The sequence below is a fragment of the Onychomys torridus genome, chromosome 10 (genome assembly GCF_903995425.1).
Source record: "Onychomys torridus chromosome 10, mOncTor1.1, whole genome shotgun sequence".
NCBI classification, from domain to species: Eukaryota; Metazoa; Chordata; class Mammalia; order Rodentia; family Cricetidae; genus Onychomys; species Onychomys torridus.
Genome location: NC_050452.1, coordinates 35758398 through 35773096, shown reverse-complemented (window position 1 = coordinate 35773096; position 14699 = coordinate 35758398). Strand labels below are relative to the sequence as shown.

General features: G+C 46.1%; 1 protein-coding gene across 2 annotated transcripts in view; it reads right to left on the bottom strand.

Moving 5' to 3' along the window:
• Window positions 1–14699, bottom strand: part of Lnx1 (ligand of numb-protein X 1) — an 84860-nt gene that overhangs the window by 32634 nt on the left and 37527 nt on the right. For both annotated transcript variants that reach the window (XM_036201291.1, XM_036201292.1), the window contains exon 2: window positions 585–826. In XM_036201291.1, the coding sequence (XP_036057184.1) occupies window positions 585–826 (242 nt within the window). The remainder of the gene's footprint in view (window positions 1–584; window positions 827–14699) is intronic.

Sequence of the window (14699 nt, the reverse complement as noted above, 5' to 3'; positions counted from 1 at the left end):
CTGTGCCTGTAATCCCAACACTCAGGAGGTTAGACAGGAAGCCGAGGAGGTCAAAACCAGCTGCGGCACAGAGCGAGACTTTGCCTCAGAACAAAAGGGCGACAACAGCCCCAAAGAAATACTTTATGTATAAAATATATGAAGTGGGACAATAAGATATTGAAACAGTGATTGTCTCTTAGTGGTAATAATTTATCCATACTCCTAAATTTTTGTAATGAAAAAGTGTATCTTGCTTATGTAAAATCTTTTCTTCTCCCTTGGGTAAAAGTGAATATAACAACACTTTCTACAGCAGGCAGAGGAGATCCCCACACTGGCAGGAACCGTAAAGCCATCGGGCCTCACCTCAGACCCCTTCACCGAGTCAGATCACACAGCCATAAAGTTCTGAGCCCTCACAGTTCCATTTCACTGTGAGTGAAATTGGAGTGGAGAACTGGACGTGGAGTGGCTGCCAAAACTACCAGAACCATTTCCCCTTTAAAAACCACTTCTAGAACTTTCTGCCACGAGTATTCTACAGAGGGCAATCCCAGGGAAAACCAAGAGCCCGTTCCCAGACACCCACCCATTTGACTCACCCCTAGTTCGGTTACTCCGGCCAGAGTCTGAGGGGTTGGTTACTGGCTCACCATCCTCTACTGTGGACACGTAGGCAGGGTTGTCTAGGCCAGGCTCATCAGTCATTAAAGAGATGGTGGCGGCTGCAGAAGCTTCTGGGGAGAGTGGCATTGCCGTGAGGCTGGCACAGCCATCAGCGCAGCCATCTTGTGAGCGTCTTTTCCGGTCCTTGGTCAGGCCATAGTGGGAGGCACCTTTGCAGCTGGAACAAACCCAAGGGGGAGGTTAGAATGTTTAGTCAGGACTCCCCCAATACACACATCTGTCCCTGCACACCCCTCCCCTTTCACACCTATGAATACAATATATGCTTGCCAGCCAGAGACATTACTGACTTGAGACAGTCATTTTTAAAATCGCCTATTACATTCTCCTAGCACAATCTCCACATTGGCTGCCGAACAGTAGGCCATCAAATCTACCTGACTGGGTGTGAGGATGGAGATCTCTAACACTTGGACTTGGTGATTGCTTCTTGCTGGTGTCTATTTTGACTACGAAATCATCACATTCCCACTCCTTTCTTTTGGGTTCAATCCCACAGCATCGGACATAAATATATGAGGACACTCTTAGGTCCCGTATTTAGCTGACCAAGGAAACAGAATCACTCTTGCCACAAAGCCACAAGGGTTACTTGGAACTGCTATTCTCTAGGGGTAGGCGTGGTGGCTTCCATTCCTGTTCCACTCCTAGGTGTGGTAGGGCCTCCCGGGCTCTTCAGAGGGACCAACACCAGGGACTCTCTCACACTGGAAAACATCATGTCTCACAGCATCGGAAAAGAAAAACATCTTTGATGGTTTATTATTAACAACAGAAGCCCCTTCTGTCCATTTCCATTTTTCTATCCATCTTGCTGATTTCATTTCACCAAGAACCAGACTTTGTAAAGGAGACCAGTCATTGGCAGAACGGGGAAAGGATGGTGTGCTCAGGGCTCTGAAGACCAATGTTTGAGCCAGCTTAGATCCTTACTTTTTCACAAACACATTCGTTACCACTAGGTTAGTCATTTCAATTTACTGACAAAGGTTTTGGTCAGGAACTGGGGGTGTTTTTGCACTGTTGGAGAGGGTAGCCAGATGACACAGCTGCTGTCCCAAAGGAAACTGTACTAATGAACTGCTCTGTGTGGCCATTTGCCTAGCATAGGTGTGCTGAGTGCATTATTCTTAGCCATTTATGACACAAACCCCCGTATCAGCAGTTCTCAACCTGTGGCTAGCAACCCCTTTGGGGGTTGAGCAAATCTTTTACAGGGGTCTCCTAAGACCATCCAAAAACTCAGATATTTACATTATGACTCATAATTTACTCTATGGTTCATGTAGCAAAATTACAGTCATGAAGTAGCAATAAAAATACTTTTATGGTTGGGGGTCACCACAACATGAGGACCTACCTATATTAAAGGGTCGCAGCATTAGGAAGGTTGAGAACTGCTGATGTATATGATTGAAGTCTTTTATTTTCTGTTTATTTGCTTATTGTTTTTTTTACATTAGCATACACACACTTCCATTTATATTAATTTACTTACACACACACACACACACACACACACACACACACACACACACGACCTCACCCAGGAGTCAGGGAACACTTGTGGGAGCCATTTCTCTCCCCCTCCCATGTGGGTTCGAGGGATCCAACTCGGGTCCTCAGTTTGATCCACGAGTCCACAGGCCTGTCAGCAAGTGCCACTATGCCCATCTCTCTGGCTCTCTCTTTATTTTTATTTTATTCTTTTTAAAGAAAGAGCACAGTATAGCTTCACTGTGACTGAACTATTTAAAATAAACTTACATTATTTATTTATTTATCTATTTACTTAGGTCTTCTGAAACAGGCTCTTGCTATGTGGTCCAGGCTGGCCTAGAACTCACAATCTTCCTACCTCAGCCTCTTGAGTGCTGAGGTTATGGGCATGCACTGCTGCACACCACAGAATAAACATTTGCAACCTTGGGTGATGCTTGGTGTCCTTGAAAGGAGATGGGAGCTCCTGTGAGTCTGCCATTGGTGGGTTTCAGACTGACTATAGACAAGCAGAACTGACTGGAGGGATCCTAGAGGCGGGATTGGAATACTTGCCCTGATTGTACGTAGCTGTGTGACTTGAAGTAATTAGATCAGATGGTTAAAACAACTTCTGCCCTCGGGACTGGGGAGACTCAGAGGTTAAGAGTTCTGGTTGTTCTTACAGAGGGCTTGAGTTTACTTTCCAGCACCCATGTCAGATGGATCGCAACTACCTACAACTCCAGCTCCAGGAGATCTGACACTCTTCTGGCCTCTGTGGCACTCTCTCTCACACACACATGGTCAATCAATATACTCTCTGTAAACAATTCATACACCTCAGAAATGAATTTGACAAACACTGAAAATTATCTAAGCCTCTTAAGATTTTCATCCTACACGTAGGTTTTGGCATAAAGTTTGGTTGACGTGAAGTTCGGCAAGGAGCATAGCACCTTGCTAGATATATGGTCAGTTCTCAGGAAATGGGAGCCATTCCTTGAACTCACCCATTCTGAGACACTCATTTCTCTTACTGCCCCATGTCTGAGGATCAGGATGTACTGAGGAACCATGCAGTATCTACGGCCGAGATTAAAATATATTTATGAAGAGGCCATTATGCTTCAGCACTGGAATGAAAAGTTACTGAATATACAAAAAAAAAAAAAAAAAAAAAAAAAGAGCAGAAGCATGCCAATTTTGTTTTAAGAAGCAGACATCCATTCCTAGAAGAATGTCTACAATGTTATTTTCTTGCAAGGGAAAAAGCAAATGCTTTGTTTTCTTGGTTTATTTTAATTTATTTTATGTATATGATTGTTTTGCTTACATGTATATGTCTGAACTATGTACATGCTTGGTGCTGGCAGAGGTCAGAAGAGGGCATCAAATACCCTGTAGCTGGAGTTACAGATGGTTGTGAACCACCATGTGGGCACTAGGAACTGAACCCAAGTCCTCTGGAAGAGCAGCTAGTGCTTTTAACTGCTAAGCCCTCTTTTTGGCCCCCAAAGGCTCCATTTCAGGGCTGGAGAGATGGCTTAGTGGTTAAGAGCACATATCATTCTTGCAGAGGACCTTCATTCAGCCCCCAACCCCCATGTCATGTGATTCATACAATCTCTTGTAACTCAAGATCCAGAGGGATCTGACTCCTCTGGCCTTCAGGAGTACTCCTCCTGTACCCATGTGCATATACCCTGATACAGACCACACACAGACACACACACACACACACACACACAATGTAGAAATAAAATGAATATTTAAGAAAAAAATTTTTTCATTAGAAAGACACTCCTAAAGAGATGAAAAGCAGTACTACATTTGTCATGGAAAAGGATCGTCTATTTCACACCAAACAATGCAGCTCAGGCCAGAGGGAGTTGCCGGGTTAACCTAAGTGCATTTTAAAGCCAATGGAGCCTGGTGTGAACAACCTAGCCATGTTTAATGGTGTTTGGGGTAATTTAACTGGAGACACATTTTAAGACTCTCTTTGCTTGTCAGTCAATACAATACAATGCCTTTAATAACCAGTGGCATTTTAAATGTGATGAAATGTGGTGTTACTCTTAGTAGAAAGGGCCTGTGATTACACAACTTTACACCCTTATTTTCTAGAAGATGGATAGGCCAGTACAAGCCAGAGCTTATACTTTTGAGCTGCCCCAAGACCTCCCCACTGGAAGCTTTAACATCCCTTTTGAATTGGTGAGGTTTTTACCAGCCTCATCAGTTACTTTGGCTTGGAATTTTTCTGCTCCAGAAGAGTAAAGTGGTTGATATGGGGAATTTAAAAACTGGAAGAAATACTGTGTGACGGAAAAAGTCAGAGCCAGCATGCCTTAGAGAGCGCCAAAGCTGTAATCCGAGAGTGGAACACGTCTCTGTAGGCCAGCTAGCATTTGGTCAGCCGTGCATGGAAAGGAAGTTCATGACTTGTCAGTGGATTTGGAAACAGCCTCTCTTTGTGGGCAGCAGTGGCCTTGACCATCTGCTCAGCCAGAGCAGAAAATGCATTTCCCTCGAACACAGGTGTCCAGAATGGCCCAAGCTATGGCTTCCTTTGAGGGACATACCCGGACCCATTGAGAAAGTTGCATCTCATTCTGGTGCCTTAAGAGAACTGGAGAGGATAAATTCCAAAGTCCCTACTATTAAGACACTGTCACTGTCTCAGATTCCTGGGGGCTCTAAAGACATATTTTTGAGCCCAGAGAAGGGAAACAGCATTTAATGAATGACTAGACTTCTCCTTGGCACTCTAGCTAGCTGTAGTTATAACAGCTGGGGAGGGTGCAGAATCTACATGGAAATATTCAGACTCCTAAGCTCTGAAAGAACCCAGGGTAACGACTCATCCTTTTGTAATGTCAGTTTTCTCCATCTTCTTGGCTTAGCCTGAATCTGAGACACAGAGTGATGGATGAAAGTAGTGGCTTGTCCTTGCCCATTATCGCTTCTGCAGTGACTAATGCTGGGGGGCTCTTGATTTACAGGCAGGAACGAGGGAGGGAGAAGGGGATAGAGCTGATTCATATTGGCCAGGACAGGAAGGTAGGCTGTACCCTGGGCTGTGTTCAAAGCCAGCAGGATTTATGCTCCCTTCAGTTACCCTGAGCCCTAAGTATTCTCAGGTGGTGATGGCCATGAACTTGAAGGATGAACATACGGAACACAGAACACCATTTTTTTTTTTTCAGCCCAAACCACAGACTTTGGATATGCTGTCTGCCCAAACAAGCATCCTGAAATCATTTTTCTTGGTACTGACGAAGTCCGTCCTGGTCCCAAGCTCCTCCACTGAAGCCAGCATCGAGTGACGATCAGTCTGCTTCTGAGGACACCAGTACCAGGTGCCCTGAATTTTGGGTTGGGAGCAGAGCATTGAATGTGTGAAGAGAAAATGAACCCTCTTCCTCCACAAGTCCTGAGTCTGTGGTATGAGCTGCTAAGGGGAGTGGAGACGAAGCTCCGGATGGACCCCAGACACGGTTCACAAAGGTCCTCAGGGGGAACCTCCACAGAGCTCAGCCTGCCGGGTGGGGGTGATACTAACTCATTTGCAGGCAAGGGCTCCCTGCTGTCTGTGAACTGGCCCACTTATGATAGCATGCAAGCTGCCCACAAGAAAGCAAGCCCCTACCCTCACAGCATCATCCGAACAATGCAACCCTCCCTGAGGCGATCTCCTCACTTCCACTCCCGGTGCACTTCTGATACAAACCTGACTCAGCTCCGCACTCAGAGTTCATTAATTGTCCAGTCTGCTCCCACTGTAACCCAGGGACTGAACTCACAGGATAATGAAGCAAGGAAGAGAGGAAATGAACGAGGTAAGCCAGACAAGGGCCGCGGTGAACAGTGCTGATTATAGTATGGACTCTGTTGCCATCACAGAGCTTTGCCGAGAAGGCCAGTCCAGTGTTGTCAGAAGCAAGCAATCTGGATACTAAAACCCACATTTTAATGTGAAATCTTTTTTTTTTTTTAAATGTTGGCAACAAATCACACCTTAAAACACTGTGTGGTCCAAACAAAACGCAAACATGCATGTAGCACACATCTATCTCAAAGGAGAGCACATTCTAAACACTGGTAATAAGACAAAATGCCAGTGTAGGAAAATTGGGCCTGTTCCCCTTTTTGTAGTTCTCTAAGAGGCAAAAGGAAGCTGGGCAGTGATGGCACATGCCTTTTATCCCAGCACTCGGGATGCAGAGGCAGGTGGATCTCCGTGAGTTCGAGGCCAGCCTGGTCTATAGAGCGAGATCCAAGATAGCCAGGGCTACACAGAGAAACCCTATCTTGGATTCTCTGGCATTCTGCTTTCTGCTACTTGTATGAGGTCTGAGGAGCATGTGCACACAGAGGCAAGATGGGCACTCAAGAGGGCTGCCCTTTCTCCCACCTGACTCAGGCCACTTTTCTGATGAAGCTGCAGGTTGAGAGTGAATTCTCAACTGTTCTTTTTTTCAAAAGAACTAACGGTTTATATGAAACTAGAATTTAACTGGAAAGGAGACATCTGGTCCTTCTAGATAGACCTCCAGGCAAAGGGAGTCAATGGTGGAGGGCTCCAAGTGAGTTTCCTAGCACCAGCTGGCGCTGAGGCTTTTGATGTTTCATTACCTCCCTAGCATAGCATGAGTGGCCCTGAATCTGTGTCTTGGGTGGAGGGCCAGGGGCCAGCTAGGAGGCTCTGCTGCAGGGAGGCAGATGGCTCCAGACCAGAGCAGTGTCTGTCCCTTATGGAGGTCATTAGGAAATAAGCTGTGTGCTATTGGGGTATTGGTAACCCCCAAGGAAGAAGCATTGCTCCTGGGTGCTCAGCCCTAACTCCTCTGGGGATGCTACCCTTGCTCTGGCCCGTCTGACATCATACCTCTGTGGCTTTGTGCATGGCCTGACCTACTTTCCTTCCTCTGGTTTACAGCTGCTCACCTTCTAATCCACTTAACCACACCGAAACATTTCCTCTTTATTCAGAAACTCCTTGGGAAAATGTTCTCCTTTGCTAGTGGGATGGAGTAGGAGCTTCTGTTGACATTCCAGGACTTCCTTCATCCATATTACCCTCATGGTATCTAGTGGAGTCTGGCGACTAAGAGGAGGCTGACTAGAGGCGACACACACCCATCAGTCTCTTGCTATGTTTTACAAATGTGGCCTCATTTAACCCCTTCTCAACTGTCCGGGGACACTAGTTCTCACGTATCACCTCTCCCATAAAAATGAGGATGGCAGAAGGGAGAAACGCCTTGTTCAAGGTCACCATGAGAAGCTGGGGTCTGAACCAGGTTGTGAGTTCCACATTTTCTTTCCTCAACACAGCCTAACCTCCAGCCCAGAACTTCCCTGAGCTCCGGACTCACCTATCAGACATTCCACATCCTCACTTTGACATCTAATATACACCCTCTACATAATAGCCACACATCCCAATTTTCCCTACCAAGCTAGTTCTTTTCACATCATTCCCACTGTGTTAAATAGCTCTTTATATCCATCCTATCCATTCAGGGACCAAACCTCAGATTCAGTCTCGATTCCTCTCTTGCCTTTGTCATCCCAACAACAAAAATTATCCAGAAACCAGCAGATTTCTCATCACTATGGTCATCTTGCTCCACCTTGTCACTGGGTTAGTGGTCTAACCCCCTAACTGTTCTATGCTCCACACTTGTTCTTCCCCATTTACTCACAACACAACATCTGCTATGGTTTTTAACACGCTTTGAATGGAACCCTCAAGGGTTTGTGTATTGAAATTTAATCCTCCTGTGCTATTATATGATTATGGAATTTTAATCTGAGCATGGTGTTTGGAGATGGGGGATCTTGGGAAAGTGATTAGGATAAGACAAAGCCAATGTGATGGATGCTTGCTGTGGGTGAATGCCACTGGTCTTCTAAGAAAGACAACAGTCTCTCCTGTCTTTGCCATGTCATACCCTGTGCTTTCCACAGCACTCTACAGTCCCAGCACAGAGGCTGGACCTCACCACCTTCATGCTCAGACTCTTGGAGATAAGGGTTCTGAATCTCTAACAGAGCATGAAAAACAGTTGTAGGTAATGACTGCTGAGATGATGATCTTCATAAAAAAATGTTTACCCAACGAGTTACTTAGTTAAAGTAAATATCTTAAAAATTATTGCAACTATTCACTTATGGGGGAGGACATTTGCAGCACATGGTTATGGAGGTCAGAGGACAATTGTAGAAATTGGCTCTATCCTTCCACATGTGGGTCCTGGGAGACAAGCTCAGGTCATCAGGTATAGTGGGTAGCCATCCCAGCCTTGGCCTGGAAGTTCCAACCCCCATTGAGGCTTTGGTAATGGTCACGCCCACAAGGCAGGGCTGACGGAGGACACTGAAGACCCAGGATCGAGAGAAGAGGTCTCTCTTGGTTCTGGGACCCTGGACACTGGAGGTAGACCGAGCAGAGTTCTCCAGAGAACACCGCCGGACTGCGCCATACCTTTATCAGACCCTACAACCTATCCCTTCATTTGTAAGTTACCCCACAAAATAAACCTCCCTTTTAACTACGAGGAGTGGCCTTAATAATTTCACCAATAATCAGGCTTTGTGGCAAGTGCCTTTACCTGCTGAGTTGTCCAGCCAGCACATGGAACAATACTTTAAGACCTAAATACACCATCCAAGTAATGCAGTTAATGAATTTAAGTTCCAAATGCAGGGACAGTTTCTATACAAGACTAGTATAGTTCCTATACTATGGTATGGACAGATGTGACAGCACACTTGATATGACCAGATGTGGTGGTAGCACATGCTTGCAATCCCAGCATTTAGGATGGTGCAGGAGGACTTGAGTCAATGTCAGCCTGGGCTACACAGGAAGACTGTCTCATAAAAACAAAAGAGCACAAACAAAAAGAAATGAGAGTATTTCACAGTGAGATGAAATTAACTAGTTAAGTATCTCAATCAATCCAATAGAATGAACCAGTGGCCATCCTCTCCAAGATGAAGATGCAGCATCCCCCTCTAGGATGGAGATGCTGTCTTCTCTCTTCTTGGGGCTTGGGAAGAGCTGGCTCATGGATTCCTATGTTTGTCATGGCTGGTGGTAGAGACACCAGTTTGACTTCCATTAACTGGTTAGCTCTGGGCAACCACAGGGCTGTAAGTAAACATCTGTTGAACCCAACAGAGTCACAGTCATCCTTTCAGCATTGTGTTGACAGAAACACCGCACTGAGAATTGCAGGATGCTCCCACACAGCCCTGACAACAGACAGTTACCTGTGGTTGACTGTGATATGGGCTTGTGGCCCCTTTCCCTCAGCAAGCTCATCATATCCCCTTTTCAGTCCCACATATTCCAAAACCAAAATGATGAGGAAAGGAATAAAAGACAGAATATATTTTCAACTGGCCTTTATTTTCCCTCCATAATTCACTCTACAACTTTGACAGTTTTATTGCTTTGTTTTGTTTGGGGGTGTGGAGGGGGGAAGGTTCTCACTACAGTGTGGTCCAGGCTGGCAAGCTAGCCTTGACTTTATAATCCTACTTTAACCCTTTGCATGCTGGGATTATATACCTGTGGCCTACACTCAGCTTCAGTATGTGTTTTAAATTATGCCTATACTCAACACTAATTAGAGATTCTGACCACATACCTTCTTTTGATGCATTATGCTAGTACAATGGGGGCTTTTTAGAATAGTACTAAAATACATCTTCTCAACCAATGAATTTGCGGAGGGCCATGTAAGAAACACAGGATGGTGGAAAAAATAGAAGACTTTCAGGTCTTCTGAAAACATCTAGTTGGGAATCAGGTCTGCTTCCCTACCACCGTGCAAATCTAGACAAGTTCCTCGGTCAGTGTGCCTGACTCATTTCCCATATGTCAATGGGCCCTGTGCTGTTTATTCACTATGGGGTTAAAATATTCGTGTGAGTGCCCAGCATTCCCTGGAATTCAGTAGCAAGGCAGTGGGCAGTAACTAGTGTAATTAGTATACCTCAAGGTACATGATAGACACTGTGGATGCAATGAAAACACACTGTACAATGTACAACTAGGGGTTGACATGGAGACAGGAACACCATCATGCCTTGCTAGTGGAGAGATGCAGATAGAAACTTGTGTTGGGAGAGTTCAGAGGAGGAGAGCAGTCACTCTGCTTAGAAGCGTGAGGGAAGGCTTTTCAGAAGAGATGAGTCCAGAGAAATGAGTGATATCAGCTAACAGCCAAGATATAGACATTCCATTCAAAGGCCCCAAGGATGCAAGTACATGGCGAGTGTTAGGAATGGGTGGATTCCACACAGTGATGGCGAGTGTTAGGAATGGTGGATTCCACACAGTGATGGCGAGTGTTAGGAATGGTGGATTCCATACAGTGATGGCGAGTGTTAGGATGGGTGGATTCCACACAGTGATGGCGAGTGTTAGGAAGGGGTGGATTCCACACAGTGATGGCGAGTGTTAGGAATGGGTGGATTCCATACTGATGGGGAAAGAGCAGGGTGGAAGTGAGATCAAGAGGAGGAGAAATGTCAGGGTAGAACTGTAGGTAAAACCTGGGACACATGGCTGCCAGCCCCACTCCTGGGCGTCGGCAAGGCTAAGCTGTACTCTTGGGGCCAGGACAGTAGGCACAGAGAAATCTGATGCTAAGACTGGAGAGCAAGGAGGCCGGAGGAAGCAGACTCCAAGTCATTTCCTTCAGGCTCTCTGACCATCGGCCTGGAGAGGATTGCCGCTGCCAACTGCCAGCCAGCGTTTCATGTACTTATAGTTAGCATTCAAAATGCCTCCCTTTCTCCCTCCATTTCTTTCTCATTCTTGATTTTTTTTTTTTTTTTTTTGAGATAATCTTGTAGTGGGTAGCCATCCCAGCCTTGGCCTGGAAGTTCCAACCCCTATTGAGGCTTCGGTAATGGCCACACCCACAAGGCGGGGCTGAGGGAGGAAGTTGAAGACCCAGGATCCAGAGGAGAGGTCTCTCTTGGTTCCGGGACCCTGGACGCTGGAGGTAGACCGAGCAGAGTTCTCCAGAGAACACCGCTGGACTGCACCATACCTTTGCCAGACCCTACAACCCATCCCTTCATTTGTAAGCTACCCCACAAAATAAACCTCCCTTTTAACTACGAGGAGTGGCCTTAATAATTTCACCAATAATATCTCCTCACCATGTAGTGCAGGCTGGTCTGGAACTTGTGGTCCTATGTTCGTGCCACTGTATTCAGTGTTTCCCTTTTAAGTGACTATTCCTTCTCTCTCAAAGAGTAGAGCTTGCAAGGGAGTCCACTCATGCCTGGTCTGACCACCTCTAAGCCCTCAGCACCGGGCACAAAGCACAGGCAGACAGCGCTGTAGCACAAGTCTTAGATGTTCTTATTAATAAAATCAAACCTGGAGCTAGGTTTTGGGGTGAACGCTGGAAGATCAGAGAAGCAGAACAAGCCACAGCCACCTCACCTCACTAGTTCCTCAGCTGATCCTGTTTCCTCAGACTGGAAGCCTCTGAGTCCTCATCCAAATGGATCTCAGCTGAACTGTGCTGCTCAAAGCCTAAAAGCTTAACCAGCTCTATCTAGTTTCTGGTCCTCACACCTTATATATCTTTCTACTTTCTGTCATCACTCCCTGGGATTAAAGGCTCACTTCTTGGGATTAAAGGCGTGTGTCACCATGCCTGGCTGTTTCCAATGTGGCCTTGAACTCACAGAGATCCAGAGGGATTTCTGCCTCTGGAATGCTAGGATTAAAGGCGTGTGTGCAACCATTTTCTAGCCTCTGTATCTAGTGGCTGTTCTGTTCTCTGACCCCAGATAAGTTCATTAGGGTGAACAATATTTTGGGGAACACAATACCACCACACAGCTTAGGTCCGAGAGTGGCTATTTTTCCCCTCCTATTAGACAATTTCTATTTATGCTTCTAATTGTGCTGGCCTAGACACGGTTTAATAGTTGCAAGCTGCCTTAATGCTTTGGGGAGCGGGGGGTAGGGGGGAGGGAGAAGGCAGGCTATATATTGTAAATATACGACAATATTTCATAAGTCTTCAATGTAAAGCACTAGAAATCTCCATTGTGCTTGAGATAAAAATAAATGCATCAGGCAGTGCAGTTTCCATTTATAGGATTGCTCTAGTCCCCCAGGCATTATGGTCCTGAACACAAGCCCCCTACCAGGAATGTTCTGAACTCTGATTGGATAGACGTTAGGTGAAATTATTCTTAAGGTTCGTTTGATCCTCTTTCCAGGTTAAAACGCCTGCTCCCTGGGATGGAACGACTTACAGGTAAGCGATCAGTGAAAAGCAAGGACCCGAAATGACGCTAGTAATAATCATTAGTGCTTATGTGTGGTCTTGGGTGAGGGTGGCGTAAGTTAATAAGTCAAGGAGGTCACCCAGGGGACAAGTGCACCCTCTGGTAGTCAGGTTAGAGCCAGAGTATGAATTTGAACCTAGATGAATCTCATCTTAAAGAGCCAACAGACTTCCTATCTCCCCACCAGCCACACACTGCCTCTCATTAGTTCCTCTCCTTGGTCTGCAAACCGCTGAGGGAAATGTCCCCCGGTCTCCAACCACCCGGTTCACTTGTTAATGAACACCAGAAAGGAAAAATTCAAAACAAGCAGAGAAACCATGCGAAATGGGAAGTTGGGTTCCAGCTGCCTGAGGCTCTGGGGGTAGACATGGGGTGTAAGGAGGGGTAATGTGCCCTCAGGACAGAGTTCATACAAGTAATGAAGAGTCCAATGCCAACCCCAGTAGACACGCCCGACTCAGTTTACCCAAGGTGCTGCACATGCCTGAGATACAATTGGCCAGTCTCTGAACAGGGCCAGTTTCTATTTGGGGGTGGGGTGAGCTGAGAAGAAAGCGTAGTGGGAAGTCAATGTCTTTCCCCTTCATAGAAATGGCTTTCCTCCTCCTCTATTTTTTCCCCTATTAATTTACAGAGTCAGCTTCTGTAAGAATCCGTTTCTGTATTTTGATCCTTCGCATCTCAGCTCACCATGCAGGATCAATAGTTAGGGCGGTTCACCCAGACAGTTCACTTGCTATGGATTATGGCCCAGGCATGTTGTGGAACACTTCCACATGGACTGATTCCTTCAACCCTTACTCCAACTCTAAGAGGAAAATATCACCATACCCCAGCTTGCCAGTGAGAAACTAAGGCACAGGGAACCTAATAACCTCCCCAGGCTCACACAGCAGGTAACTGGAGGGGAGGGTGGAATTCTCTTTGAGGCATGCACATTAGGGCTGTAAGATGCCTACATGGCTGGTGGCTGATAATTGAGGGGTGCTTGGAAGATGGGAAGCAGAGGAAATACAAGGAAAATTAGAAGCATGCTATTGGGAACACCCTATTCTTTACTACTGTATCATCCCCTGCTGCTGCTGCACTGCCGAGAAGCACTCAGGCAGGATGATCCGCCAAGTGTAACCTGTGCTAATCAAGCCTGTGCCTTTAGGCCTGCAGCTGAGAGACAGAAGCCACAAACATCACACTGCCTGTGTCCTTGCCTCTGCCCTGTCGCCAGGGCCTTTTGCCAGCAGAGTGCACATCCTAGGCCCCTGAATGCCCTTGGGCTTCCTGCTTCACTGCCATCCTTCATCTCCAGAAATAACCTAATTATCTCTGGGAATAGTTTTGGCTTCTGCCTCCTAGAAACAGAAGTTTCAAAGGATCCTTCTTTCTGGGCTTGTGGACACTGCTAGGTGGATTATTTATTCTGCCTCGAGAGGGAGCTCTTTAGCTCTGGAGTTTATACACTCCTGCAGGAAGGCGGCAGGGCATTTGCTGTTGAAATCAGGCTTTACCAAGCGAGGAGGTATTGCAAGTAGTCCACACACTGCTGGTGTGCCCTGTTTGCTTCTGTTCATGACAGTTCTGAGATTGGTGCTTTTCTTTATTAGAAGGCATGGAATTGGGGCTTAGCCTATTCAACATTGTCTTAATTGGGTGATGTTATGCCCTCCCCCCCACTTTACAGGTATAAACAATGAGGTTCAACATGGCAGCAAGACACAGCTTTGGGATTCTGATGTTAATCTAAATTCTCTTCGTCTCTGTCTTATGACAATGTTAACAAGGTCACTGTCCTGGATGTGGCTCACAAGTTCTGAGCACTGCATGCTCAACCTATTTGATCGCCCATTATAACCTAGCAGGGAGGTGTGATCAATATCCTTCTTTTGCAGATTTGGAAACAATGCACAGTTTAAATTGTACACTGTCACTGTTAACCTCTGGTGACTAGCAGTCCCTGTTTGCCTGGGAGTAACCTGCTTCTGAGATGCAGAATTTCCAGATTAAAACTGCTCAGTCCCAGGCATACCTGATGAGCTGGTCACTTCATCAGTGGCACACGGTGTGAAGTCAGAGATATGACTCTCAGTAGGATGCTCTTGCTGGTGACACTATTGCATCTTACCCCATTTCCTATGTTTTGGCCCCAAGATTTAATGAAAGCTACTTGGGGGCTGGGGTGAGGATTTCATGGTTTCAGATGCCTCCATGTG